The sequence below is a fragment of the Doryrhamphus excisus genome, linkage group LG7 (assembly GCF_037039965.1).
Source record: "Doryrhamphus excisus strain RoL-2023G ecotype Guam linkage group LG7, RoL_Dexc_Guam_v1.1, whole genome shotgun sequence".
NCBI lineage: Eukaryota > Metazoa > Chordata > Actinopteri > Syngnathiformes > Syngnathidae > Doryrhamphus > Doryrhamphus excisus.
This window is the reverse complement of record NC_136363.1, coordinates 9,227,892-9,255,140: the sequence shown is the minus strand read 5'-3', so window position 1 is coordinate 9,255,140 and position 27,249 is coordinate 9,227,892. Positions and strand designations below refer to the sequence as shown.

Sequence of the window (27,249 nt, the reverse complement as noted above, 5' to 3'; positions counted from 1 at the left end):
GAAATCTGGGAATGACAGAATAATGCTGCCATCTAACGGTCAAACGTTGGGACTGCACCTACCTTTATTTCTGAACTTTACTTTTTACAAGAAATAAACAAAACAGAGTGTATTACAATGGGTATTGTATGTTAATCATGTAAATGTTAGCTGGCTATTTTCCATCCAAAAAAAAACAAAAATTGCATTTGGCAGTACGAATAACATGCTAATAATTTGCAAGTGAATACTGTATGTGTTGCATTGTTCTTTTTTTTCCTTCCAGCAAGTCTACCAGAGAACAACACACACCTTCAGGTACAGATTATAATTTATTGACCAACATGGTGAGTTACACAGTGAAGCATAGTGAGAGGAATAGATTCAGTGATGATGCTTCGCCTTGAACTGTAATCCACAGTAGCCACATGTGCCCACTTTAGTATCTTTATCCTGGAAAGAGACCCAAAATAGTTTGTAGAGGTTTGCCTAGCCACATGCTATGGACCGCCACATAAATTGTCTCGAGTGTTTGAATAAATACACCTTAGAAAAAACAAACAAATATACCCAGTTCCACATACGGTGATAGCTTTAAAATAGCTGCCTAGATAGCGCAATTACATTAGTAGTTACATTTTATCAATTAAGTGTTCAGAAACATGTATAAATTATATAAAAAACATCTATAATACATAAGAAATAAGACCAGAGTATCTGGCATGAATACTCACCCAGCTACACACAAAGCAATTACCTTCTGCGACTATTGTAAAAACCAAATGTTTCATAACAAACGTGTGTTCACAATTTAAACCATAGTTCATGAGTATACTCTACATCAGGGGTCGACAACCTTTATTATGAAAAGAGCCATTTCACCCCCTTGCTCACTAAAGAAAAATAGCCTGGAGCCGTAAAACATAGTATGTTTAAAACAAAATTGGAGGGAATTTGGGGGTATCAAAATAGTTCAGATAAGAAAAAATGAGTTGGAGTACTCTTGCTAGTATTATATTATATATAAACTTACATAAATATGTGTAAATTACTGTAAACTTACTTGATACCTGAAGTTTTAATGCCGCTGTTTTTAGATGATCTCTAATTTATTTTTTAGAATTGTCAAATAGCTCTGGGAAAGTATGAAAAGTATTTATAAAGTATTTTCCTACATGTTTACCTGTGAGAGAGAGAACTGAATAGCATCCTGTCTGCTCACCCTCGTGAGTCAGAACTCAGTCAGGATGCATTCATGGACTCACACAAAGTTGGAATTTTTAAAACTTATTACAAAGATGTGCATTTTCTTCACTCGGGTGTTAAAAAAAAATATTCAAGCATTGCAAAGGGAGCCACAAGAAAGAGGCTGAAGAGCCACATGCGGCTCTGGAGCCGCGGGTTGCTGACCCCTGCTCTACATATATCGCAGCACCATTTTTGATCCGACCTGGCAGATATGTACAAGTCTTGATTTTGTCGTCTTCATTTTTAAACGATTGAGCTGTATAGCGTAGAAAAACCCATATTTACACATACAATCAAATTTATACAACACATGAATAGCGGGACGCACGAATTACATAAAAAAAAAGATAGCTGGAGACCGAAGGGGGACTTTCTTTATTTGTTGTTCATGTGTAATGAGAAGCTTACCAGATTAATGTAGACTTTGGGGTGTCCAAGCGCGCCTCCTCCTCCATCACAGGACACCACACGGTCCTCAACGTCCGTCACTGGCTCTTCAGCCACCAAATTAATGGCAAAATTCTTATTCACCTGGAAACATTTCTTCCATTATAAATCTATTATATGCAAGTGTTGTCAACTATAATACTAAATGCCAAGGCATTTGTAATGTTTGGCACCCCTAAAGTATTTGATTTTCATAAAAACAACAATGGAAAGTACCTACTAGTTTATGTGTTGAAGCAGGTGACACAAGTCAATAATTGTCGCAAAAACATGATGGAAGAAGTGCCGTATAGAAAGAGCCCAAAGACAGTCTTCACTCATTCAAATTATCAACTTATTCAATGAAAGAAACAATTTAAACAAATGCGAAATATCTATCTCATTCAAATAAATTATTTATGCAATGAAAGCAACACGTTAAATAAATGTGAAAAATCTTACCTCTTTCTGTCTGCCAACGAAACGGGCTCTCCTTGGGTCTTTTTCGTCGAACACCTGTGTACAAAAAGTATATTTAAACGGGTGATTCCCTTAATCTAGTAAGTTTGTTAACGTGTCTGGCATAATGCATGTGATCATTTTGGAGGCAAACATGTACGTCATTTGAAACCGTTGTCAAAATCAACGCACAAACAAATTGGATAACGCGAAGCTAGCAACACAGTTAAGCTAACCGACCGTGCAAAGACAAGGAAACAGCTGGCCAACGTACTTGTCCGGTGTGTGTGATAGTCTCGCCGGTGCTGGAGACTTCTAAAGTGTACTGCTGTAGCGGTACAACAGAGAGCCTCAAAGGAGTAACAAATGCTTTAACATTTTTACTGAAGGACAAGACTCTTGCCAGAGCAGCCGCCATGTTTGCAGCTCGTTTCTTCCCAAGATGCCTTGCGAGAAGAGAGCCGTACCCACACATTTGACTTTCAGGTGTATCGCCGCATACAATTTAAACGTTTGATGAACAATTGATTAATTTGGAGACTATTTCCATTTTTATATGCTTTTAAATCACATTCTATGGAAAGTTTTATTCGTATGATGTGAGGATCGCTAATTGAACGACTCTTTGACGAGTTGACGGCCTGTCAGATTTAGTTGAGGGCTTACTTTTTTCAACTCCACCGGAAATAGCTGTATTCTCCTCTTGAGCTAAAGTCGCATCACGGTTGTGTTGTTGTGATCAAAACTAAAACACAATTATCAGGGGCTTCAATCCTGTTTGAATCACCCCGAGGTGTGTTAAAGGTATGCTCACATTTTGTTTTATTTGATAGAGAAGTGTGTTACGCCTGGAATGTATACGATCGTGCCATCGCGTTTTGCAATGAAGCTAGCAGGTCACGCAGGCATATCCTTGGCGTGTTACACTGTTTAAGTCACATTATACTGAAGTTTATTATTCAGCCATTATTACCGTAATTTAGTAATGCAACTACATTCATGAAATAGAAAGTAACAGAAAATTACCCATGTGAATCTAGGCTCGTCACGAGGCACTCACCGGCCGTTAGATTAGGTACTCGGGTATTAAACATTGAGATTCAAAACGAGCTGCATCAAAAACTCTTGCTTCCATAGTAGTGTTTCTATTTTATGCATGTCGTGTAACTGCCAGGTAAATACAGTATTGTATAATCCATATGTGTCATGTGTTGATCAATAGTCATATCAATAATACGTTGACGCCACATATTCAGAGCTAATGGCTTCAAGCAAAGGTAGCAACAGCAGCAGTAATTACCATTGCCTCACAGTTCTGTCTTATTATTTCTTTTCTTAATTATTTCAGGCCTTGACCCAATGGCATCCCACTTGTTGAAGCACCTGACTGCCGCCTTGACTCGCCAGGTGGCCCAGATGAATCGGACATCCTGGAACTATTTGCCAGCATTCACTTCTTTCCGATGTTTGCATAGCCTCAATACAACTCCTCGCCCTCGGTCATCAGCCAAAGGCATTCAGCCAGTCCTTCGTGTGCCGTCCTTGCTGGAACAGTGTCGGCATCTTCCCTGCATCCAGCCGTCTGATGGAATGAAAACCAAGTCTTCGCTGAAGAAGCGCTGCAAAGACTGTTTTTTTGTGCGACGGAGGGGACGCTTGTTTGTGTTCTGCAAGACGAATCCGAGACACAAGCAAAGACAAGGCTGAAGTGTCATATTGAAGGCTTATGGGGAATATTATGACATTATTTGCAATAAATTGTTATGCTGACTAGTTTTATCCCCCCCACTTTTGTTATCAGATATTCACACAATAAAATTATTTTTTTATTGTGATTATGCAGAATCAATGATGTTACATTGTTCTCCATAAGGGGGCGACAGAGTCTTTGCATTTCGAATTCTTCTTTACTATTCTTTACAGTGATTTACAAATGGTTCAGACTGATAAGCATGTAGACAATAGAGTTATATTTGCTACAATACAAATTTTGGCTACAATATGAAATATACATGGTGACAGTGACAGTATGCCGTAGGATATATCTGACTGGTTTGGAACGTATTGGTCAACAAACTGGAAAAACCTGCTTGAATGCTTTTCCAAGAAAGTTAATATTTACAAATACAAGAGTACTTTTCAGAAAGTATGTGTGGTCAGGAATTTGTTGTGAAAACTGTCATAGAAGTGCAAATAACGTGACTATCCTTTTCCGCAGATTTTGTGAGTTCCGTTTCGTTGCCATTTATTCATACATTAAATATTTCAAGGGTGCATATGATAATACAAAATAAACCAAACTTAGAACGAGACGGTCTTTGCATTGTTCAATTCACAACGTATCAAAAACGTATACAGCCCTCCATCGTGTGTTGTTTTTAGTGAGCTTTTATTTTTGAACCGAAACGACAGTGTAAGTCTTGCTAGCTTGCTAACGCACCGGTTCGTGACCGGGACTGCGGCGCGTGTTGACCTTAGGTCTTTTATTTTGTTACCGGAAGTTGAGTGTATAAGCCTGCTGCTAACTTGTTGTACCCCGCCGCTTCCGACCCGGAGAAGCACAGCTTTCCTCGTTTCCAGTCAGATGAAAGACGACGCTGACACTCCCTCTCTCTCCCTCTTTCTCTCCCTCTCTCTCTCTCTCTCTCTCTCTCTCTCTCTCTCTCCGTCACACACAAACATTCACACACACATACACACTACAGCTAAAACAGCGACTTTTGCAAAGGGCACACAACATTCTCAACATAGTTTTTAGGTCGTCCAACCATGAACCCGTCGGGCAGTCGCCCATGCAGATGGGGGAGGAACCCCTTCGTCCACAATTTGAAATTAAGCCTGGCAGACAAAATAACGGTGAGGAAACTGTTTTTTTTCCCTTGCATTAATCCTCAGGAAGTTTATACTTTGCTTCTAAAATGTTTTGCCACTTGACACATCCTGTGATCAATTCATTAGGTACACATGTAGTCTATTGCCAGATAAGTGTGTTTATTATCGTGTAATGGAGTAGAATTGCATTGTATCGTCGTGAAAGTAATTAGAAAAATGCACCACTTCAAGTAGAGAAACCACATGTTGAACACACGACCTTATTTTAGCAACTGTAACAAACTGGCATAAGAAATTCATGCAATACATTATAATAAATTAAAGAGGTATATTATAATAAACAAGTTCATGCACACCGCCCCACCTTGCTCGTCGCTGCAACTTGTGGCCTCATTGCTGGTCCCAAAAAGTCACAATTGGCCTATCAGGGCCTGATCAAAGTAAGAACATGCAGACTTTCAGCAGCTGTACTTCCACCCTCAACCAATCACAGCTACTAGGCTAGCCGTCTTTTCAAAATGCCTCTCAAACAACCTATAGATGGATTGACCTCTGCTTGGTGATTGATGGGTTGTGCGCATTTGATGTTGTATTATTTTTAAAGCATAAAAGGCATGGAATCCTATTCTGCAGAAACTGACTTGATACAGAGTACAGACTGTTTTGATATAGCCTGAGGGTGCCCGCCTGCCTTCATACCGACCAAAACATGCAAGCGCAACATGAGCCTGGTGTTTCCCCTAAGACAATTGGCTTTTGCATGCTTTCATGCCAATAAACAGTGGTTTTCTGGTTTCTGTTTATCTCACTGTGTGATTTTCCAGTCACGGAATGCCTTTATTGGCCACTTGCCTTGCCATTTCCCTACTGGAGTTTGCAGGAGACTGTAAACTGTTGTGTTTCTGCCAGACGGCATGCATCAGTCCTGTAAATATAAGTTAAAGCATGTCTGGGTCACACCTTCTTCTCCCTGCGTCGACTGTGGCAGTGTGGGGTGTTTTTCCACTTCAGACACGTGAGTGTTGAACATAAACAAACACGACTTTCTACATGCCTTAGGCTTTAAAGATACAGTGGAACTTCTGAGCTTCCGTTTTTTCCCCCCAGTAGGAAGTAATGGAAATGGAAATAATCTGTTCTGGGATCAAACTGTTGCTATCATGTTAAATTTAATAACTGTACAGGGAATGTTTTAATAGTCTTATCAAAGTTAGTCTTAATATGAAGACATAAGACAGCCCTATGTAAGCTCCTCACTTCACTTACACAAGTGTAAAAAGAATCTAACCAAAACATGGCCAAACATTGCCTTAACTGTCACCAAGTGATAACGGAATGGAGGAATTGGACAATAAAACTAGCTGGGTCATCTTAGTTTAGCAGAGCATGCTAGTTTGGCTGCAAGAGTGTGGTTTTACCGCTTTAGGGTCAGCGAGCGTTTTACAATGCGCGCTGATGTTGCGCAAGGCCGGAGTGAAAAATAGACGAGAGGCACGTTTATTCATGCACCCAGCTTGTCTTAACCATCAACAGACATTCTCAACACACACAACACACTTCTGGCCTTCAACACAGGACCGCTGTTTGCCGCACCTTGTCTAATTGTGTAAACGATATAAGGGTGTCATTAAAGCGAATTGGAATTGCATCAGTGACTACATCTTTCTTCCCAGCATGAAGATTACAGATTTTTTTTTGTCTCATTTGATGGCTACATCCGTTTCTGAAATACTGAGCAAAATTGGCCAATGATGTATTGCATCAATAAATGAAGGGACTTGCATTTAGTTCATGTACGTTTTGTTCACTAACCCAAAAAGCACACACACTATTCTGGTAAAATAAGCACTACTTTATTGAGGCTGTTCATTTTCTTGCCAAAAAGCCAAAGAAAAAGCAAAGCAAGTCACTCCTTTGACGCCTGCTGAACCGTGTTCTTGCAAAACACAAAGGCACATTTGATGCTTATTTGACCCTGCAATTGTAGTCCATGCAGGTCAGGAAGCGCCACAGACGCCCATTAGAACTCATTCCAGCTGAGTCACACATTTCTGAGCAGTGACTACAATGCTGCCAGCTCGCAAACAAAACACATTTGGTAGAGCTGTTGATGTCCATGGACTCATCGCATTCCCGTCACGTGTTCTTGGCAACACCTGGGATAAATATTTGACATCAGATGCAGCTTTCAGGTGGGTTGTGACCATGGCCTGACAGATCCTATCGCACATTTGTTCTTCTAAGCATACCTTTATGGCTCTGACTTTGGAAAAAAAAGTCTTCCGTAAAGTCAGAAGCAATGTGTTGTAAAGCGGTCTGGATATTGTCTCCCTTTCTTTATGCCCCTGCTGTGTGCACGTGGAGGTTAGGGCATGTGTCGCTGCCTGTTTATGCCTTTGAAGCAGCTGGAATGTTGAGATGGTGCAATCGTTGTGTTGCTGCTGGCATGTACAGTGTGGATGCGTCTAGGATGCTTTAGCTTACAGCATGTTTCTCGAAAATGCCTGCCTTTTATGTGCATATATCTTTACAGGTATAAAGCTGAATAATCAATCAATTTATCCATCAATTGAAATATAAACAGATCTGATCTAGCTGGTGTGGGGCACAAATCGCCATTCCTGTAAATCTAAAACCTTTATACAGTCGGTATAGACCGGTTGACGCAAGCAGAGTGTAGCCACCATTGTCGTTGGATGAAGCACAGCCTCCATAAAACACGAGAAACGGCTCCCCCCCTGCCCTCATTGTCATACCCCCTCCTGAGAAAATGTCAGAGGATCCTCCCAGATGGATTTGTGAAGCTCTGATGAACAAACCAAGCGGGGGTTGTTTAGGCAGGAAGAAGAATTAGAGCGTCATAAATCAGCCTCATCACTGTTTATTTATTAATACAGCCCTGCAGCGTGCACCTGGGCTCCTCCGCAGAGACGGAGAGCGGGAAGGGATGGGCGGGCTAGATGATTCCCCAGGGAGGTGACAAAATGCACATCAATGCAAAGCAGGGGGAAGACAGTTGAAGCCAGAGCAGCATAAAAACAGCAAGGCGCATCTGAGTAGCAAACCGACATGGTCAGTGTCGGATTGATAGATGGGAGGGAAACTCCTCTGAGATGGGATATTACTGTAAAGCAGGCCAGGAGGTCGGCACACAGCGGCGTTGGATGAAGCGATCGAAGAGATGCCGTGACTAGGAGGGGTTTAAAATGTCTGACAAATGGTTCTGTGTGAATTTACATAGCCAACCGTGACCCCTGCGACACTACAGCGCACACTGACGCCTCATGTCAGAACACGGCGAGGGAGCAGTCATCCAAGTCATTATTTGTTATCCTGATTTGTGCTCTCGTTGACGTCCACACCACATGGACCATATGACCAGTGGGTGGCTTTCCCCTTGCATAATGTTTGCTAAGTGGATTCTACCTCGTTCGCCTCTAAATTATTCATTTATCTAAATTATTCCAACCCAAGCTAGTAAAACTGACATTATTTTTACCCATGTTTGGGCTAATGTATTGCAATATAATTTGCAATGGCTGTACAGCGTTGAGGCGGGTGTCCTCAAGAAGAATCACTCTGAGTCACTGACAGCTACCGGACCTGCAGCAAAATAACGTGCTGATAATATGACTGATTGTATTAGTCCAGACGTTCACGCTTTGCACTTTGTTCTTCTATGGATGTTTGTGCAACGTAGAAATTTGATTTTTTGTTGGGATTTTTTTTTCTTTAAAGACTAGCCCACTTTGGTTGTACATCGAAGCATTTGTCTTGCACCTGCACTTTTCTTCTCAATGGATGTTTGTGCAACATAGAAATGGGATTCTTAGTTGTGATTTTTTTAAAGACTAACCCACTTTGGGGTTTGCATTTTATTTAATTGCAGCATTTGTCTTATTTTGCACCTGCACTTTTCTTCTTCCACGGATGTTTGTGCAACATAGAAACTTGCAGCTTTCCAACAGTTGCCATCTGGATTTAACTGGATTCTTATTTGTCAACTTTTTGAGACTAACCTTGCAGTATTTGTTGTATATTGCACAAACTATTATCTATATATATTGTTTATTGCATACAATGACTCATTATTCTAAGAGACATATACTATTGTTACCCGGCTATTTGCGGTTGACGTTAATCATGAGAACATTTATGGAATGCCATCTCTGTTTCTCTCCATAGATTGGACTGATGTCTGTGACAGTGTTTCCAGTACGACTACTCATGGTGTCCTTCTTCATGCTGCTAGCCTGGCCCTTCGCCTTTGTGGCCTCGCTGGGACGCTCTGAGTTTGTGGTTGAGTCGCAGTCATGGTGGAGATGGTGTGTGTGTTTGAATATTTAGTCACTTTTCCGTGTTGGTTTTCTGACTGCTTGCATGCTGCTGCTGCTGTTCTTGTGTTGATTTCCAGTTTAGTAGACCTAGCCCTGCGTGTCATCATGCGAGCCATGTGGTTCTGCGGAGGCTTCCATTGGATTAAAGTGAAAGGGGAAAAGGTGGCGCCTTCGGAGGCCCCCATCCTCACCGTGGCGCCACACTCCACCTACTTTGACGCCATCCCGGTCACCTTCACCATGTGCTCCATTGTTACCAAACTGGAGAGTAGCAGTATTCCGGTCTGGGGAAGTCAGTAACTAACTTCTCTCCAGCAATTAGACCGCACCACATTTAATTAAGTGCAGAATTTGGTGCATCAATTATTTTTGCTCCCCAGCTTTGATCAATTACATCAGACCGGTGTTTGTGTTCCGCTCGGATCACGACTCCAGGAGACAAACTGTAGAGGAGATCAAGAGGCGAGTGCAGTCTGGAGGGGAGTGGCCTCAGGTAAGGTATTCATGTCACTTTATATACTTTTTGGGTTTGAAATACTCGTGTTCTCTTCTATTTAGATCATGATATTTCCAGAGGGCACTTGCACCAACAGGTCCAGTCTCATCTTATTCAAGGCTGGTACGTATTTTATTGAGAATATTACAGATTTTATATATTTTCCCATTTTATTCGGCACTATGTTTAAGCAGGCTAGGAACTACCATACTACTATTACTACTATGAATTTAAAAAATGGGGATTACATTTATTTTTGTGACTTTTCTTTCCCCCAAAATATTATTTTTAATAATATAATTATATTTATTTATTATTATATTTATTATTATTATTAATATTATTGATAATTAATTGTATTATTATTATATATAATAATATATTATTAATATATATAATTATATATTTAGAATTTACAAATTTCCCCACTGAGGGACGAATAAAGGCATATCTTAATCTTAATCTTAATTTTAGTAATTATAATACTTCTACTTACTGTAATTGATTATATAATAGTTAGTAATTATAATTTCTTGTATTATTATATTTTTTATATATTGTACAGAAATATTATTCTAAAAATATAATAATAATAATGATTATTATTAATGTTTATACAACATTTTGGATTACTTTTACTAGGGATATCAGCCCAATATCAGCATTAAAATGACAAATTGATTGATATCGCCGTCGACCGATGTTTAAAAAAAATGCTACAACACATTTGTGTGTTGTGTGTTACTAAACTAAAGGTCCCCTCAACAACACTTCTAACGTGCATATTGTAATCCCCCCACATCCTGTGTCTCATCACGCTTCGCTGTGAGCCATTGTTCCACTCCTGCGCCGTCTAATCCTCATTTATTCCAGTCTGTAATTCTATTCTGCCGTGCATATCGTTGTTTCTGTGTGTAGTCAAATAGTTGGGGGATTACTTCCACTTTTCATTGTCATCCTTTTTTCTCCCTCAGGTGCTTTCATCCCGGGACTCCCAGTACAACCAGTAGTGTTACGGTACCAAAACAAACTGGTAAATACAGTATTATAGTACTTTTTGGACCATGGTTAAATTTAGCTTGACACTCCATACACACACACACACACACACACACACACACACACACACACACACACACACACACACACACACACACACACACACACACACACACACACACCTGTGATGTAATGGTGTCTATTTCCCGCACGTTTGTATGTGTTCGTCTTTTCTTGAATGACTTCATGTTCTGGTTGGATGATATTTCATCCTCCCCCTTTCTTCCTTTAGCCCTCTCTCACGAACACACACAAATACACACACAGGTGTCGTGTCTCTATGAACCATTCCCCCATGAAGTATATATTTCCCCCCAATGACACTTTGATGATCGACCACTTCTCAGTTATACTTAAAGGGGACCTATGATGCTAACTGTATTTATTTTCTGTAAGTCATGGAGCAAAAGCGCCTGTCTGTGTAGCACTATAGAGTGTGCATACAGGAAGTGGGGTTGCTCATAGCTGTTTCCCACCACAATTAATGGCTCTACCCGAATTTTTGAAACACTGGTAGTCCTGCAAAACACATTAGACGTTAGCGATGCTGTAGAAAACACTAAAATGCTAAACTTACTTACCATTGAGAGACGTCTTGAAGCAACCTCTTTTCTTGAGAAACTTCGGACTGTCCAGTAGTCACTTCCGGATCGGATTCGGGATCCAAAACATATGGCTGTATGTTAAAAGCAGACATTTTAAAATGATACATGGCCGTTTATTATCAAATCCTTTAAAGTTGGGTTCGAAGCACTGGAGCCTGGAGGCAGGCTGTGGGTGGAATACATTAAAACAGACCGTTTTCGCGGGAAGCACGGAATCCAAAGAAATATAGCTGAATAGGTGCAGATTCTGGAAACGCTAGATCTTTCTATGCTGGTTATTGTGTGTAGCTGCTCTATAGGAGTCGACAACAATATAAAGGGCCGAAAAATGAGCATAATAAGTCCCCTTTAAACACATGCATGTGTATTTGTAAATGATTTCTATCGTGTTTAGTGTGTATTTTAGTCTGGTCTAGACTGTGGTTTGATGAGAGTCTTGTTCTTCTTTTGGTACATTCCATTTCTATATAGCCAAAATAATCAAAAACGTCTAATTGAATGAGTTTAGAACCTCTATAAGTCTTATTTTATCCATTCTGTATATTCATTGAAGCATTCTGGGCCTGATATGGGCTGCTTTGTAGTTTGAGCTCAATGCAAACCCTCTACCACTTCCTGTCTAACCCCGCCTCCATTTAAACAACCCATGCACACAAAAGCACCACGGCTATATTTTGCAAAAAAAACAAAGCATACTCATGTTCCTTTCTCTACTTCCTTTCCGCAGGATACAGTTTCATGGACATGGCGAGGGCCCGGAGCGTAAGTCAAACTACTTCCTGCTGCCACCTCTCTGCTGTTCAAACAGCATTAAAAAGGGATTTGACATTGTGTCATTGACCCCGTCTTGACCTCAGCTATTTTCATGCTGCATTTTCATGCTTGTGTCTTCCAGGTTCAAGATCCTTTGGCTCACTCTGTGCCAGCCTCATAATTCCATGGAGGTAGAGGTGAGTGTTTTAGATGAGCGTGCAATAGATGACAGCGTGTTTGAGTGAAGCTGGAGTTGTCTTTCCACAGTACCTGCCTGTGTATACTCCGTCGGATGAGGAGAAGGAAAACCCATGTCTGTTTGCCAGTAATGTCAGAATAATCATGGCCAAGTGAGTGTGTATTTTCACGTTTTTGACCACCCGTTAGCTAACTTTCTTGTCTTTTCTCCACAGAGCGTTAGAGTTGCCGCTCACAGATCTGTCCTTCGAGGACCGAGAGATCAGCTTTGCACAGGGACCCCTGCGCGTCTACGACCCCAGCAGCCTGCTGGAGTTTAACCAGCTGGTTCGCCGCTTGGGGTAGGTTGTGGGGGGGTCGGTAGTTGGGTGGGTTGGTGGGTTATTTGGTGGTGCTACACTGACATCTACTGGTTCACTGAGAGAAACACACTTCCAAGTCAACCTTGAAAACCTGAAGGTCCAATATTCAGATTACACATAATGATGGCAACATTTCGTTTAACTTTGAAGCCATATTAAGTGAATTTCACAAAGTAGGGCTTAATATTAATAAATTGAATATTTTCATAGTTAGGGCATATAATAGCGGTTTATGATTTTCTAAGTAAGAGTTTTAACACCATTGGATCCCTGTAGATATGAAACAACACCGCAATAGGTTTTTACACTCATATTATACTTACTTTAACTCACATTGCATAGGCTGTGGGATCACTGCAGGGTCAACAGACAGTCACAGCTAGCATAGCAAACTCCAATTTACTTATTCTAAACTTAATGTGTTTCAAACTTTGCTTCAAAAGAAGGACAAAGAAGCCAAAAAAATACCACTTCCAAACAGAATGAGAGGAGAACCTATCTTTGATCATGTCTCATAACATGCCAGTGACCGCAATACTACATATAATGTGTCTTTCAATATTTTTCACAAATAATAAGTAGGTCAAAGTCAACCACGAAACAGTGATCATTGATAATTTTTAAAAAAAAGCCACAATATAATGAAGTGAGGAAGCAAGATTCGAACCTTTACATAGCGAGGTGTGACTACATTCCAAATCCTACTACATGGGGGCATTTAAATACAGTCCACTATATGTGTAAATAAATGTGTAAATAAAAAGGCTGGTGAGGTTTCACATGCACGGCAACCACTGATGATTATTTAACTACCCTGTATTGCAGGCTAAAGACTACAGAGAGTTTGTTAAAGGAGCAGGTCAGCAGAGTCAGGAAGCTGCGAGAACATCAGCTGGGTTTGGAGGACTTGGCCCTCTTCCTTCATGTGCCTGTTTCAATTACACTCCAACAAGTCCTCAGCCTCTTTGGCCAGGTAATGAATAGTTTTAGCCGTAGAATGGCTCCCTCTAGTGGACACTTGACGGACTGACCAGTAAGGTCCACATACAAGATTCAAATTGATTCTTTTTATTCTATTCCTATCCAGAACGAAGAGGGGCAGATAGACATCAGGCACTACGTTATTGCCTTGTCTACTATTCACCGACCATCAAGGGCAATGGAGACCCTCAAGATGGCGTTTCAAGTAAAGCACAATGTTTACCATAAAAGCTGCTTTTTAAACTCAGTGTGTTAATGTGCTAATGCTAAGAGCTGCCACTGTTGTGCAGATGTACGAGAATGAGGACAGCGGCCAGGTCCACGAGCATGAACTTGCTGCCATGTTGGAAATAATGCTGGGGGTGAAAGAAGTGGAGCTGTCCATGGTGTTTATGTCGCTTGAAGGGCCGGACACCGGCAAGATTACATACGGTAAGAAATGTTCTGAAATATATTTCACACATTCTTTATAAGTTACATAAAGGAACATCAGCTTTATATTCGCACAATTCAACGTCTCCAAAAAGTTGGGAGACACAAGAATAGAGGATGTGTAGCAATGGATACAATAGATGCAAAACTCCACAAGGAGAATCTAACCCAGGTCTTTCCATTGTGTAGCCAACATGCTAACCACTCCCCACTGTGTATTTGTGATTATTTTATTGTTAGAGCATAGAAAACCTGCTTTTTAACATTATTAGAGCACTCTGGATATGAATAACACCCCTATAGTCACATTGTGATGTTGTGATTGTTTATTTGTTTTGCAAATTCCCAAGTTCCCTGTTGTTTTCAGCTTGTCACTTGTTTCTCTTGCGAGAGCTAGCAACTCACATACTTGGATTTTTTTTTCCCCAGATCAGATTACTACACACCTAAGTAGCAATAATACTACATGTGGACTTGTAAGCTATAGTACCCATAAATGGACTATTTGTGATAATTGTATTGTTAGAGCAAAGAAAACCTGCTTTTTAACATTATTAGAGCACTCTAGACATGAATAACACCTCTATAGTCACATTGTGATGTTGTGATTGTTTATTTTTTTGCAAATTCCCAAGTCCCCCGTTGTTTTCTGCTTGTCAAATGTTTCTCTTGCGAGAGCTAGCAACACACATACTTGGATTTTGTTTTCCCCAGATCAGATTACTACACACCTAAGTAGCAATAATACTATATGTCAGAGGTAGGGAACCTATGGCTCGGGAGCCAGGTAGGGCTCTTTTGATGACTGTATCTGGCTCTCAAGCATTTCTTATCAGAAAAATGTATTTTTGCTAACATTTTAAAGTAAACATCACAGAAATGACTGTTAAAAATAATCAACAACTTTTTTATGTATTTTAATTCGTCCATCTATTTACAGCCAACCATATCCATCTTTCCTGATATTTTCCAGCTCAAACACCAAAACTCGATTATTACTGGGTAATGTCTACCTCGGTCATTGAGATGTCAACATGTAAATATAAACTTTTCTCCTTTAGTCAAATAGTCACCTAGCTAAAGCTGCAGAACCAAGCCTTCTGAGGAAGATGGCCAAAAGAATGAAATATGCTGAGTATGGTGCAAAATTATGCAGCAGCAGAAGTTGTAATAATGGCAACAAGTATTTGATTTATTATTAGACACTGCGCTGCTCACGAAAGTGTGCCGGCCACACCCCATTGGCGTGGGGTAGTGTGCCTGGTCTACACAATTAGAGCCCATTATCTAAAACTGTTGGTCTTACATAAAAATGCACACATTTTATTGCATTCAATGTTTAAAAAAATGTATATGGCTCTCACAGATACACATTTTAAAATATCTGGCCTTCATGGCTCTCTTCGCCAAAAAGGTTCCCGACCCCTGCTATATGTGGACTAGTAAGCTATAGTACCACACAACAACTAGCCTGTGAAAATACTGCCACATGTTTGAAGATGGTACACTAGATACCTGTAACCAGGCCTTTGTCTTTAAATGGGCGAGTACAGTATGTCTTCTGATAAAGTGAATAACTTTTACTGCCGTATTGATCGTATTTCTCACCTTTGCTCCTCTTTGTCTAGATGAACTTCGCCGTTTCGTAGCGGCGCATCCACACTTCGTCCAGGACTACCTTGATTTTAAAGACCACCCCCGCCATTTCTGCGTCCGCCCACGCAACACCTGCAATGGACACAACTGCGACAAAGACAACTGAAGGTTGGACTTGAGAGGCTCTCTTCTCTCTCTCTTGCCACATTTCTATTTATTTACCTTTTTTTTCTTGGCAGACAGCCACTTTTGTGCCTTTAAAGCAGAGAAGGTTGAATGCTGAATCTAACAGAAGCAATGGGAATGAGATCTAGGATCTGCTTTACAAATGTATGACTATTTTGGGATACTTTTGTACATCCTTGCTGTGGAATACAGGAGCTCACAGCCAATTTGGGGCGGGGGGCGGCTTCAAAAAGCATAAGAGAAAGACTTATTTTGATACTTTGACATTTATTTTCTGACGTTTGTTGTCATTTTCACCCAAAGATACACATTTAACAAATAAACATCCACTTAATCACCACATTTTGCCAGGGAATTAATAAAATGTAACTAAACTGTACTTCCAATACTGTATAATATTTTTTTTAAAAGGGTGGTGTCTTGATTCAAATGCAAACAATGCAATTATTTTATTTTGAATTGCATTTGTTTTTGCTTTTTTCCACTTTTATGTTTTGATTATATGAGTCCACATGGTGGCGCCAGCTCCCTAAATCCCACCAGACGCACCACTGCCCACCTGATGGACAGGAAAAGCATTACCTCATCCCCTTCCTTTCATTCCTCCAGGTAAAAATAGACAGATTAAGCCTTGGCTTTGATGAGAGAAGCCTACAGAGGAGGTGTGGAAGCTGGTGAGAAAGCGAGAGAGAGACTAAATGGATCGTTCTGCTCCAAATCCAATTCCTAATAGCTGCAGGGAGGGTGGGTGGGAGGTAGGAGGGAGAGGAAAACATAGTCAAAAGTAAGGCGAGGGAGTGGGAACGCGAGGGGAGGGGTGTTTGAGATATCACGTCGAACAATTAAGACCTGCCTTGAGGGCCCTAAAGAAGACGCTTTGATGAGAACATATAAATTGCTCAGCGAGCAGCGGCTCTGTGGAGGCTCCCTCAGATACTCCTGCCTCAAAGGAATCTGCAATAAAAGACCACGCCTGCAGCCCAACAAGGCTGGAATGTGTTCACGCTATTTCATCTCTCCGCCGTGGCCATACAGTAAACAAACCTGAGGCCTGAAAGGTCAAAGGTTGACTCATTTGAGTGTACTGTCCTAACACTAAGATGATGACACTATGATAAATACTGTCTTTATACAGTAGCAGTAGAGAGTGTGTCGTCGTGGTTACCATACCAACAAGATTGACTCTTCTTCCCAAAATCTGGTTTGTGAGTGCAACTGCAGTGAGTACCAACCGTTTTAACACCACTGAGCAAAATGCTGAATCCAGGTATTCCCAGTGTATTCCCAGGATCTCTTGATGGCAAAGGCAAAAAGGCTTTCTCTTTTTGAACATACTAAGATTGTAAGCAAGGCCTCTCACGGGGCAACCACTGCTGTAACAATCATTTGAAACTTCTTCAAAGATCCTGAGTTATATGGAACAAGAAAGTCAAGTGGTAGAGCCCCCCTCCCCAAAATGTCACTGGTCCTGAAGTGGAGAATCCGATTGGCTGTCCGTCAACACACGGGAAGATCCTCATCTCCTTCAACGTCACAATATTGGAATTTTGCCCGAGAGCAGCAAACATGGGGCATTGAAAGGTGGAAGAAAGTTTGATTCTGGGATGCTTTTTCCTTCAATGGAACAATGGAGCTCCAGGTTGTGCAGGGGCGTCAAACGGTTGATTAACTATGAGGAGATAGGGCAGGGGGGCATTCCCTCATGACTGAAGGCCCTTGCCTGTGTGGTAATGACTGGCTTTTTCAACAGGACTATGCTGCACTACACAAAATAATAACCACAAAACAACTTCTCATTATTTAGTTCCTTTAAAAAAAAAAAAATCACATTTAGGACTTTCAGTTTCAAGTTTAATGGTTGTTTGCAATAAATTGCTGACTCAAAATTGTTTTGTCTCACTCCCATTTCTTCTTTTTGCATTTTGAAGCTCTACTCTCAAGATCCAACAGTGCAAACATGGAAACTTGGAGAACAAGGCAAATGTGAATTGAGTGGGAATTGATGCCATGCTAGATTCTTCCACCCCTGCTAACCTACTGTTGTGGTTGGTAATCCAAAAGTAAGGGTACCAGAGTTTGTCTGGGGGACAAATAATGTACTTTTCTTACTTGGCCTTTTGGCCTCACACCATAGACAACTGCAGATTTTTTTCTCAAGGGTTTTTTTTTAAATCCATAAACAGGATGTAGGTGTTGGAGGAATCCTTATCCCCAGTCAGTTTCCATATTTTCATGGTGGAATTATATATTCCTCCTCCATCTTCACTGCATGCCTGCAACGTGTTTATTTCCCTGATAGCAGATATCATGCCAAGAGAAAAAGAGTGCCGCCATACTGAATGTTTTTCCAACTTCTGCCATCCTCACGGAGTGGATGGAAAGAAATGGACCGTGCTATAAAGCCACTTGGAGCCATTCAAAAGATATCCAAGTAAAAAAAAAAGCTGACCCTCAATGGACTGAAACTATAGAATCCCAACCTATAAAGATGATGCATCCTTTTACAGCTCTCCATGTTGCATACACGCTCTTCATCAAAGACCCTACACCATTAAAGTGACATGGTGGGGTGTAAGTCCATTAGCCCTTGGAAGGAACAACAAGCAAACATGCAGAGATGGAGCGATGCTAACGCTGAAAGGTTCAAGGCGAGGAGCAAGAAAATAAATCACAACTTAACTTGGATGGAAGGATTACGAGCGTGCAAACACGATGGAGAGCTTGTCGGGGATCTTTTTCGATAGCGGGTGGGTTTCCTGTGGGAGACAAGGAAAACGACAGTGATGAAAAATGTGCAATAAAGAGGCGGGACACTGTAGCCTTGGATGGAAATACTGCATGTTGGTGACATGGCCATTCTCTCTGGAAATAGCAATACTCGCTTGGATTGTTTCAAGAAGCTGGACTTTGGATCTGCATGGGTTTTGGTCTTTTCTTAGCATTTGATGATGCTATAAGCAACCTCCCCTGTAATGGACCTCAGTGGTCATGGTTGGTGGAGCAATCCTGAGAGTTGAAATAGCCTAAAAGGTTGCCTGAATAGAGTAACGGTCAATCATGAACGATGCTAAAGAATTATCTCACTTCTGTAACGACTTATACACACATGGTAGTATAAGATTAATGATAATACAGCATTTTTTACATTCATACTTTCATTGTTACCGTCATGGTTTGCAATACTGGTGGACCAGTATTTCCAGCAGGTTCTGGATAGTGTGTGTGTGTGAGTGACAGAAAGAAAAGCTCTCCTTTTACATCACCTGTTGGTTTGCATGTAATACCAGCTTATATTAGGGTCAATGTGATTCATTCATTCATCCATTTTCTACTGCTTATCCTCACGAGGGTCGCGGGGAATGTTGGAGCCTATCCCAGCTGTCTTCAGGCGAGAGGCGGGGTACACCCTGGACTGGTGGCCAGCCAATCACAGGGCACATATAGACAAACAACCATTCACACTCACATTCATACCTATGGACAATTTGGAGTCGCCAATTAACCTAGCATGTTTATGGAATGTGGGAGGAAAACGGCGTACATGGAGAAAATCCATGCATGCATGGGGAGAACATGCAAACTCCACACAGAGATGGCCGAGGGTGGGATTGAACTAAGGTCTCTTAGCTGTAAAGTCTGCGTGCTAACCACTCGACTACCGTGCAGCCGGGTCAATATGATCATAAATAAAAATAGAAATAAAGTCCTTACTAGTACCTTAAATATACCATGTTCTTCTCAGAGCTTAACTTTCGATAAAAAGAATTTTCTCATAGAAAAATATTGTCAAAAAAATCCATCCATCCATCCACATGCCGCTTATCCCCTATAGGGGGTATGCTGGAGCCTATCCAAGCTGTCTTCGGGCGAGAGGCTGTCCAGGGTACACCCTGGACTGGTCGCCAGCCAATCCCAGGGTACATATAGACAAACAACCATTCACACTCACATTCATACCTATGGACAATTTTAACAGAGTATGCATGTTTTTGGAACGTTGGAGGAAACCGGAATTACGGAGAAAGATTTGAAAACCTTATTAGAGCCCTCTAGATGTGAGATAACACCCCTATAGTCACTTTTACAAGAGAGAATCCGCTATTTAAGAAAAACAAACTCACAAGAATTGTACAATCATGATACCAACTTCAAACTTGACCATTTCATGCTTTAAGATGTACAGCAGTCCCTCGTTTGTTGCCATTAATTGGTTCCAAACCCGACTGTGATAAGTGAATTTCAGTGAAGTAGGATTCCTCATTTCTAAATCAAATATTTTCATTGTTAGAGCATAAGAAAAACGTGTTTACAACATTCTAAATACGGTTTTTAACCTTATTAGAGCCCTCTAGATGGGAGATAACACCCCTATAGTCACTTTTACAAGAGAAATAAACCTTATTAGAGTCCTCTAGATGTGAGATAACACCCCTATAGTAAGCTTTACAAGAGAGAATCCGCTATTTAAGTGGCTATAATCGGCAAATGAATCAGTCAGAGCATTACTCACAAGTGTATGATTTGAATCCAGGTCTTCCCGATCTTATGGTGCCTTAAAGATGATAAATGATTTTACCCTTTAGAAAGGATAGCTAGACCTCATCCATCCACATCCAACCCATTTTTCTCCAACTTTTTGTTGTGTTTTGGTCCAAACCGTTCACCACTTTTTTGTTGTCATGCCATCATTGTGCACATCCTGTATGTGCCGTTGAATGATATAACAGGTTTGGTGATGCTGATTAGAAAACGGATGCGGCTCTAATTTATCACATCACATTTGCCTCATCCCATTCCCATTCCGGTGCCAAATGGACAGGCCGTCACGTCGCCTCTCAGCGGGATTGAGGCCCGTGTGTGGTTGAATATGTGGTGCCTTCAGTGCAGCCATAATTACCTCTGTCTGAGGGTAACCAACAGTGGCGGATCTCATTATGCCATGATATGGGTCGCGTCTGCATATACAGGCGCAAATACACACTCTCATTTACATATGAATGTCTACTTTTTACACACACACACACACACAGGCGAGGAGGCACGACTACCCAAGCCGCCCACGTGTGGACACACAAACATTTACATATAAAAGCGTTAATGTGTGACACACAAGTTACACAGTACACACACCCGGCAGCCTATTCATACATGCACATACAGGCTACTCATAAATTTAGACACTTCTGTCAGAAGGCCCTCGCCCGCCGACAGGGATATGAAGCCAATATAGCATAGAGAGATAAGCCAGTGACTCTGGAAGCAGAACTAATATTATTTGCACGGTGTCGAACGTTTATCTGGCGCCGCCTGCAAAGTGATGGTTCTGTGTCACTTTTGTTTAATAATGATGTGCCAATAGTAATATGCCTCCTGGCTGGAAACCCATTACAGTTCAAAAGATTATCCAAATACAATCTAATTTGGAATATTGCATTTTGACAGCCTGTGACTAGTAATGCAATATTTTCTTTTTAAAAAAAAAATTCCAATTAACGTTTCTTAATGCTCGACACACCGATGGCCGCGGCCGCCGCCGCCACCGCCGACGTGAGAAGGTGTTTGACTGTGCCAAAGCTCCTGATGGCTTTCAGACAATGAAGAGGAAAAACTTTTGCACAATATTAACTTTGGATTAGGTGCGCGTTGTGTTTGGTCTCCCTGACATTAAATTGGCGACGTGAGATAATCTCGAGATAGATAGTGTACAAGGGAGGAAACACTGTCAAAGTGTTGAACTGCTTTTACACTCATCATTCTTATCAGGAATAACAAAGTCGCCCTCTGGAGTCTCAGCAGCCTCCTACAGCATGATAATTAGGCAAGATGCAAATGAGGCTCACTCCGTTGCAACTTTTAACATTTAAATACTTGATATTTTCATGCCGTCTCATACATACTAAATAAATCATGAATAGCAAACATACAGCTACTTATTTGAATAGAAAGAACCCCCCCCCCCCTCCCAGCCCCCCCCACACACACACTGTATGGCAACTCAATTCAATTTGACTGGATTGTATTACTACTCAGTCTGGAACTCACAATAATTGTACAATCACGATATCAGCCTCAAACTTGACTATATTTCATGCTTTAAGATGTACAGCAGTCCCTTGTTTGTTGCCATCAATTGGTTCCAAACCCAACTTTGATAAGTTAATTTAAGAACATTAAGAATCATTAGAACATAAAAAACCTGTTTACGATATTCTAAATAAGGGTTTTAACCTTATTAGAGCCCTCTAGATGTGAGCTAACACCCCTATAGTCACTTTTACAAGAGAGAATCCGCTATTTAAGAGAAATAAACTCACAAGAATTGTACAATCATGATACCAGCTTCAAACTTGACCATTTCATGCTTTAAGATGTACAGCAGTCCCTCGTTTGTTGCCATTAATTGGTTCCAAACCCGACTGTGATAAGTGAATTTCAGTGAAGTAGGAGTCATCATTTCTAAACCAAATATTTTCATAATTTCATATTTTATCATTAGAGCATAAAAAACCTGTTTACAACCTTCTAAATATGGTTTTTGACCTCATTAGAGCCCTGTAGGTGGGAGATAACACCACCATATTCACTTTTACAAGACAGAATCCACTATTTAAGAGAAATAAACCCCCACTGACTGGATTTTGTTACCACTCAGTCAAGAACTTGTTTGTGGTAAGACTGTGATAAGTGAATTTCAGTGAAGTAGGATTCCTCATTTATAAACCAAATATTTTCATTGTTAGAGCATAAGAAAAACCTGTTTACAACATTCTAAATACGGTTTTTAACCCTATTAGAGTCCTCTTTATAAATTTCTCATTTATAAAGGAAATATAAAAAGAGCCCCCTAGATGTGAAATAACACCCCTATAGTAACCTAGTAAGTAAGAGAGAATCCGCTATTTAAGTGGCTATAATTGTCAAATGAATCAGTCAGAGTATTACTCACAAGTGTATGAAGTCTACTTAAAAAAAAGTTTCAATTTTTCATTTACTCTTTGGAACATCATTAATGTTAAAAGAATGGGAAAGTACAAGGCAGCTAAAAAACAAATCAGTGCAGTGACCACAGCGAGTGTTGCTATGTTATTATCATCCCTGACATAAAGTAACTTTCAAGCAAGTATTTCACTGCCCGTGTTAATGAAGCGTATGTACAGAAGTGTTATCAGCTATAAATATCCATCATGTACATCGCTCTCTAATGAGGCTGATGAAACACGGTGTCGGTCGGCCCAAACACGTCTCCATTCATCTTCAGAGCTTCGGCACACACAGACTCATTAAAAAAGGGCTTATTGGTTGTAGCACGTAAAGACATTTCATCAGGAATGCACACATAGTAACACATAGCAGCCCTCATGTGAATGTTTTGCAGAATATCACCAAAGAGAAAGACTGGCCGTGTTGATGAGGATGAGGAGTGTTGCATGGTGATTGCAAATGCTCGGATCGAATCCATCCCTTATTTTGCTAAATGGACGGACCGTCTGTCTAAATAAACATACAGTATTGTAGGACTGATATACACACACAATGCAAAATCATAGTGAACTTTAGGAGAACCGCCCTAGAACCAACACAGTGCAGTGTAGAACCAACACAGTGCGGTGGAAATGTAGAATGGCAAAACAGATGCTCCAAAAAAATATATATATTATAATATTTAAATATTATATTACAATTTGAATTCAATTGCAGCAAACATGAGTAAGCACTGTGATGACGCAACTAAGGAAAAAACCCTCCAAGGAGAAAAAAAGAATTGTAAGACAACCAAGCATTTGTGACTGCTCCCCGCTGAAGAATATTAAAAAAAAAACAAATTGAGGGCATGCATTTAAATAATAATAATTATTAAATAATTATTATTTATAATAATTAAAAATTATATTTACATAACAATAATTTCAATAATTTTGAATGTGTTTGGGGGTGACTTACATTTTGTGCATAATTAAAATTTTTTTGTGATTCCCACAAACATGCATTTTGCAATATTCTTTATCCCAGACATGTAAAATATTTTATTTTTGTACTTTGTGTGGTTGTGTCATTATATTAATTATTTTATTATTTATTCTGTATTTTTTTAAACATTTTTAATAAATTCCCAAAACATGCATGAATTTGCCACTCCAAATTGTCCATAGGTGTGAATGATTGATGATGTCATCATTCTTTGTTGATTGGTTGGGCTCAATCACATGATTCTATAGCTATACAATGTGGTATTCATGGTGTCCATTTCTATTAAAGTTACATAATATGGTCCTATAAAGACTACCTGGAAATAAAGACAATGCGTTCTTTCATACACAAGACAACAAAGATTCCTGCATGTGTCGTGCAGCAGATGAGATATGGGGCACACACACACACACACACACTGGGATGGAGAGTTCTGCCAATCAGCCAAGCAGCCAATCGTATCCTTCAGTGTGACTCACATGGAGCTTTACACTCGGTGAAGCGTAGCAGCCTCCATCCTCACCGGGAAACAGCCTCATGCCGCTGCTTCCACTTTTCTAGCACATTATGCACTTACATACACTTGGTAATGAAGCCGGCATGCTCCAATCAGCCATAAAACACGCAAGCGGCAAGTGTGAAAAGGAAGCATGTTGAGAGGCAAAGATTGAGATGTGGACACGAGCATGTGGTTGTTATTGTATTGGAGTTTGCATCCAAATGAGAGCCGCTTCTAATATTTGGACTTTATTATTGATTCAGTATCCAGTTGTACTCTACACTAATGAATACATTACTTCTGTATCAACGTGGCTCTCTTTTGGTGGGAAGAGTCGTGAATCAAGCCTCTTGCACGTAATGACTCACACTGGTAACTGACTCATTTTGCCGAAAGTCACATCATGTACAGTGACACACACAAAACACACTCATGCAGAAGGAACTGGAGTACATGAAGAAAAAAAATAGTACAATGTACAATAATATTTTCATCATTAGAACATAAAAAACCTGTTTACGAAATTTTAAATACAGGTTTTAACCTCATTAGAGCCCTCTAGATGTGAGATAACACCCCTATAGTCACTTTTACAAGAAAAAATCCGCTATTTAAGAGAAATAAACTCACAAGAATTGTACAATCATGATACCAGCTTCAAACTTGACCATTTCATGCTTCATGCTTTCATGCTAAGATATACAGCAGTCCATTGTTTGTTGCCATTAATTGGTTCCAAACCCAACTGTGATGAATGAATTTCAGTGAAGTAGGATTTCTCATTTATAAACCAAATATTTTCATCATTAGAACATAAAAAAACCTGTTTACGACATTCTAAATATGGGTTTTAACCTTATTAGAGCCCTCTAGATGTGAGATAACACCCCTATAGTCACTTTTACAAGAGCGAATAAAATAAATAAAATAAATAAAATAAATAAATAAAATGCCATGTCGCATACTGTACGCAAAAAATCCAGTCTTGTGGCCATTGTTAGCTGGAGGTCTAAACAAACTCAATTTCAGATGGCGGCGATGAGGCGACGAGAACCTTCATGGTAGATGAGGTCATTTTTCTACGGATTGACTTTGATTGTTTGTCTCGGTGAGCCGCTCAATTGTTACAAATGTGTTGTCCTGATCGGCAGCTATTGCAGAACGCTGCATACTGTACAGTTGTGTATCTTCAGAGGGGATGGACAATGTATACAGTGGAAATACATTCATATAGCAAGAAAAGTGTCATTAAAAAAAAGTGACCAAAAATTTGTGTCGATGCTTACCCCACGAGCAGCAGCAAAGCAGTCATCAGATGCTGCACACCTGCAGTAAAAGCACACATACGTTGGCGTAATATACATGTAAGCTCAATATGATATGTGTGCATGTCAGCAGATAACACCAACATTGTCTATCTGCTGAACTTGTATTTGCCTCCATAAAAAAAGCCTCCCATCAGGGGGGGGGGGACTCATAAATCTCGGCCACACAGCCCGCTCATATTGGCGACGCATGCGGAAAAACCACCGACAGCATCTCGGTGGCCTTGAGGTGGCTCCATAAGCAGCCCCCAGATGAGTCGCACACGTGCACGCATACTCATATGCATACCCACACGCGCTACTGTTGTTATTTTTCATGAGGTGGTTTGATTGATTTCTTTCATTTTCCGCCTTCTTTGGATGATGCCTTGGAAGTTAACAGGCTACATTTCATCCCAAGTCACATGACTCTTCTTTACATGGCCTGCTTGTGATGGGAAATTGCGTGTACATATGCATATATACTGCAGAAGCTAAAATATTAAACCAGCGAATGGATAAAAAAAACGTGGTGGGAAAGTGTGTACGTGGGCTTCCCTGCATGCTTTGCGGGCTATTATCACATGGTGTTGTTTTTGCTCCTAATTATTAACCACTTTCATTGATATTTTATTAGTAGATAAACTTGTCCATACACATGCCACATCAATTGTTGAATTTTTATTCTATTTTTGTTGTATGTGTGTTTGTCACAGATCCTCCATAAAACCCAATAAAACCATTACAGGCTAGAATTAGTATACTGGTGGACAGTTAAAGCATGTGAACTGCATATTTGTCACCGGGACACAGTAAAGGGCGTACATGTAAGCTATAAAATGCAGGATAAGACGTTTTCCAAGGTGCCTTAGTGAGAGCAAGACATGAAACAACACATTTTTGAATGACCAGGCTGGGGGATAAAAAAAAAAAAACATTTCCATGGTTACAAGTTCAGCAAGGTCACATACAGGAAGTGGCTTTTGGTTGGCTGTCAGATAATTACACTTGCCTTTAACAGAAAACTGGATTTTTCTCCCCCCCCGCAAAGCATTTCAGCCGTCTATTTCTTCCTTTATTCTCCAGCTTGGGAGACTTATCGCATGTTGTGATAAATTATGCATTGTGCTCATCTGGTATCTTAAAAATAAACCTGCGCATCAAGCCACAGCCGCCCATAAAGCCACTGTCAATAACCTCCGAGCGTCATCTTAATTAGCTGTGAAAAGCCTTTCATTTATTGGCTCATCAACCATCTTGCACATCCACAATAGGTTTGATGACTGAGGAGACTAAAGGTTTCATTTTCTCTTGCTGTCTAATCCTTTTCAGGGTGCACGCAATACTGGCGGCTATCCCAGAATGCACTTTGACACGCTGGCACTTCAACAGAGGCTGTTTAGAAAATGTTGCGACATAAATTCCTTCTCCATATGAACCATAACTTGCAATAGCGTCCTGTGAAGCAGCTTTTTTTTTTTTTTACTAACTTCCCTGTGAACACATGTATGCGTTCATAAAAAAATCAT

The 27,249-nt window shown here is 40.4% G+C and overlaps 2 protein-coding genes across 3 annotated transcripts; one reads left to right on the top strand and one right to left on the bottom strand.

Annotated features, from left to right (window-relative positions):
- Window positions 1-298: 298 nt before the first annotated feature.
- On the bottom strand, window positions 299-2,572 carry ndufs6 (NADH:ubiquinone oxidoreductase subunit S6). The gene is made up of 4 exons (XM_058048067.2): window positions 2,387-2,572; window positions 2,116-2,169; window positions 1,636-1,758; window positions 299-432 (listed from the first exon to the last, which is right to left on the bottom strand). Exons 1-4 carry the CDS (start codon window positions 2,528-2,530, stop codon window positions 364-366), a joined length of 390 nt encoding a protein of 129 aa, XP_057904050.2. The 5' UTR covers window positions 2,531-2,572; the 3' UTR covers window positions 299-363.
- Window positions 2,573-4,773: 2,201 nt separating this feature from the next.
- Window positions 4,774-16,684, top strand: lpcat1 (lysophosphatidylcholine acyltransferase 1). Of its 2 annotated transcripts, XM_058048051.2 has the most exons (15): window positions 4,774-4,968; window positions 9,130-9,269; window positions 9,359-9,573; window positions 9,662-9,774; window positions 9,840-9,900; window positions 10,752-10,810; window positions 12,169-12,203; window positions 12,337-12,391; window positions 12,462-12,544; window positions 12,608-12,733; window positions 13,580-13,727; window positions 13,842-13,940; window positions 14,026-14,167; window positions 15,796-15,931; window positions 16,003-16,684. In XM_058048051.2, the coding sequence occupies exons 1-14, from the start codon at window positions 4,882-4,884 to the stop codon at window positions 15,927-15,929; spliced, it is 1,497 nt and encodes a 498-aa protein (XP_057904034.2). In that variant the 5' UTR covers window positions 4,774-4,881; the 3' UTR covers window positions 15,930-15,931; window positions 16,003-16,684. The 2 variants fall into 2 exon arrangements, with proteins under 2 accessions (XP_057904034.2, XP_057904033.2); XM_058048050.2 differs by having other exon boundaries at window positions 15,796-16,684.
- Window positions 16,685-27,249: the final 10,565 nt, after the last annotated feature.

Excerpts from the sequence above, each read along its gene's own strand:
- ndufs6 (XM_058048067.2), bottom strand. The coding sequence starts at position 2,530 with ATGGCGGCTGCTCTGGCAAGAGTCTTGTCCTTCAGTAAAAATGTTAAA. Across the intron at positions 1,759-2,115 it reads TCGTTGGCAGACAGAAAGAG|GTGAATAAGAATTTTGCCAT; the intron begins GTAAGATTTTTC and ends AAATGTTTCCAG. Across the intron at positions 433-1,635 it reads CCAAAGTCTACATTAATCTG|GATAAAGATACTAAAGTGGG; the intron begins GTAAGCTTCTCA and ends GTCTCTTTCCAG.
- lpcat1 (XM_058048051.2), top strand. The coding sequence starts at position 4,882 with ATGAACCCGTCGGGCAGTCGCCCATGCAGATGGGGGAGGAACCCCTTC. Across the intron at positions 9,270-9,358 it reads TCGCAGTCATGGTGGAGATG|TTTAGTAGACCTAGCCCTGC; the intron begins GTGTGTGTGTTT and ends GTTGATTTCCAG. Across the intron at positions 9,574-9,661 it reads CAGTATTCCGGTCTGGGGAA|CTTTGATCAATTACATCAGA; the intron begins GTCAGTAACTAA and ends TTTGCTCCCCAG.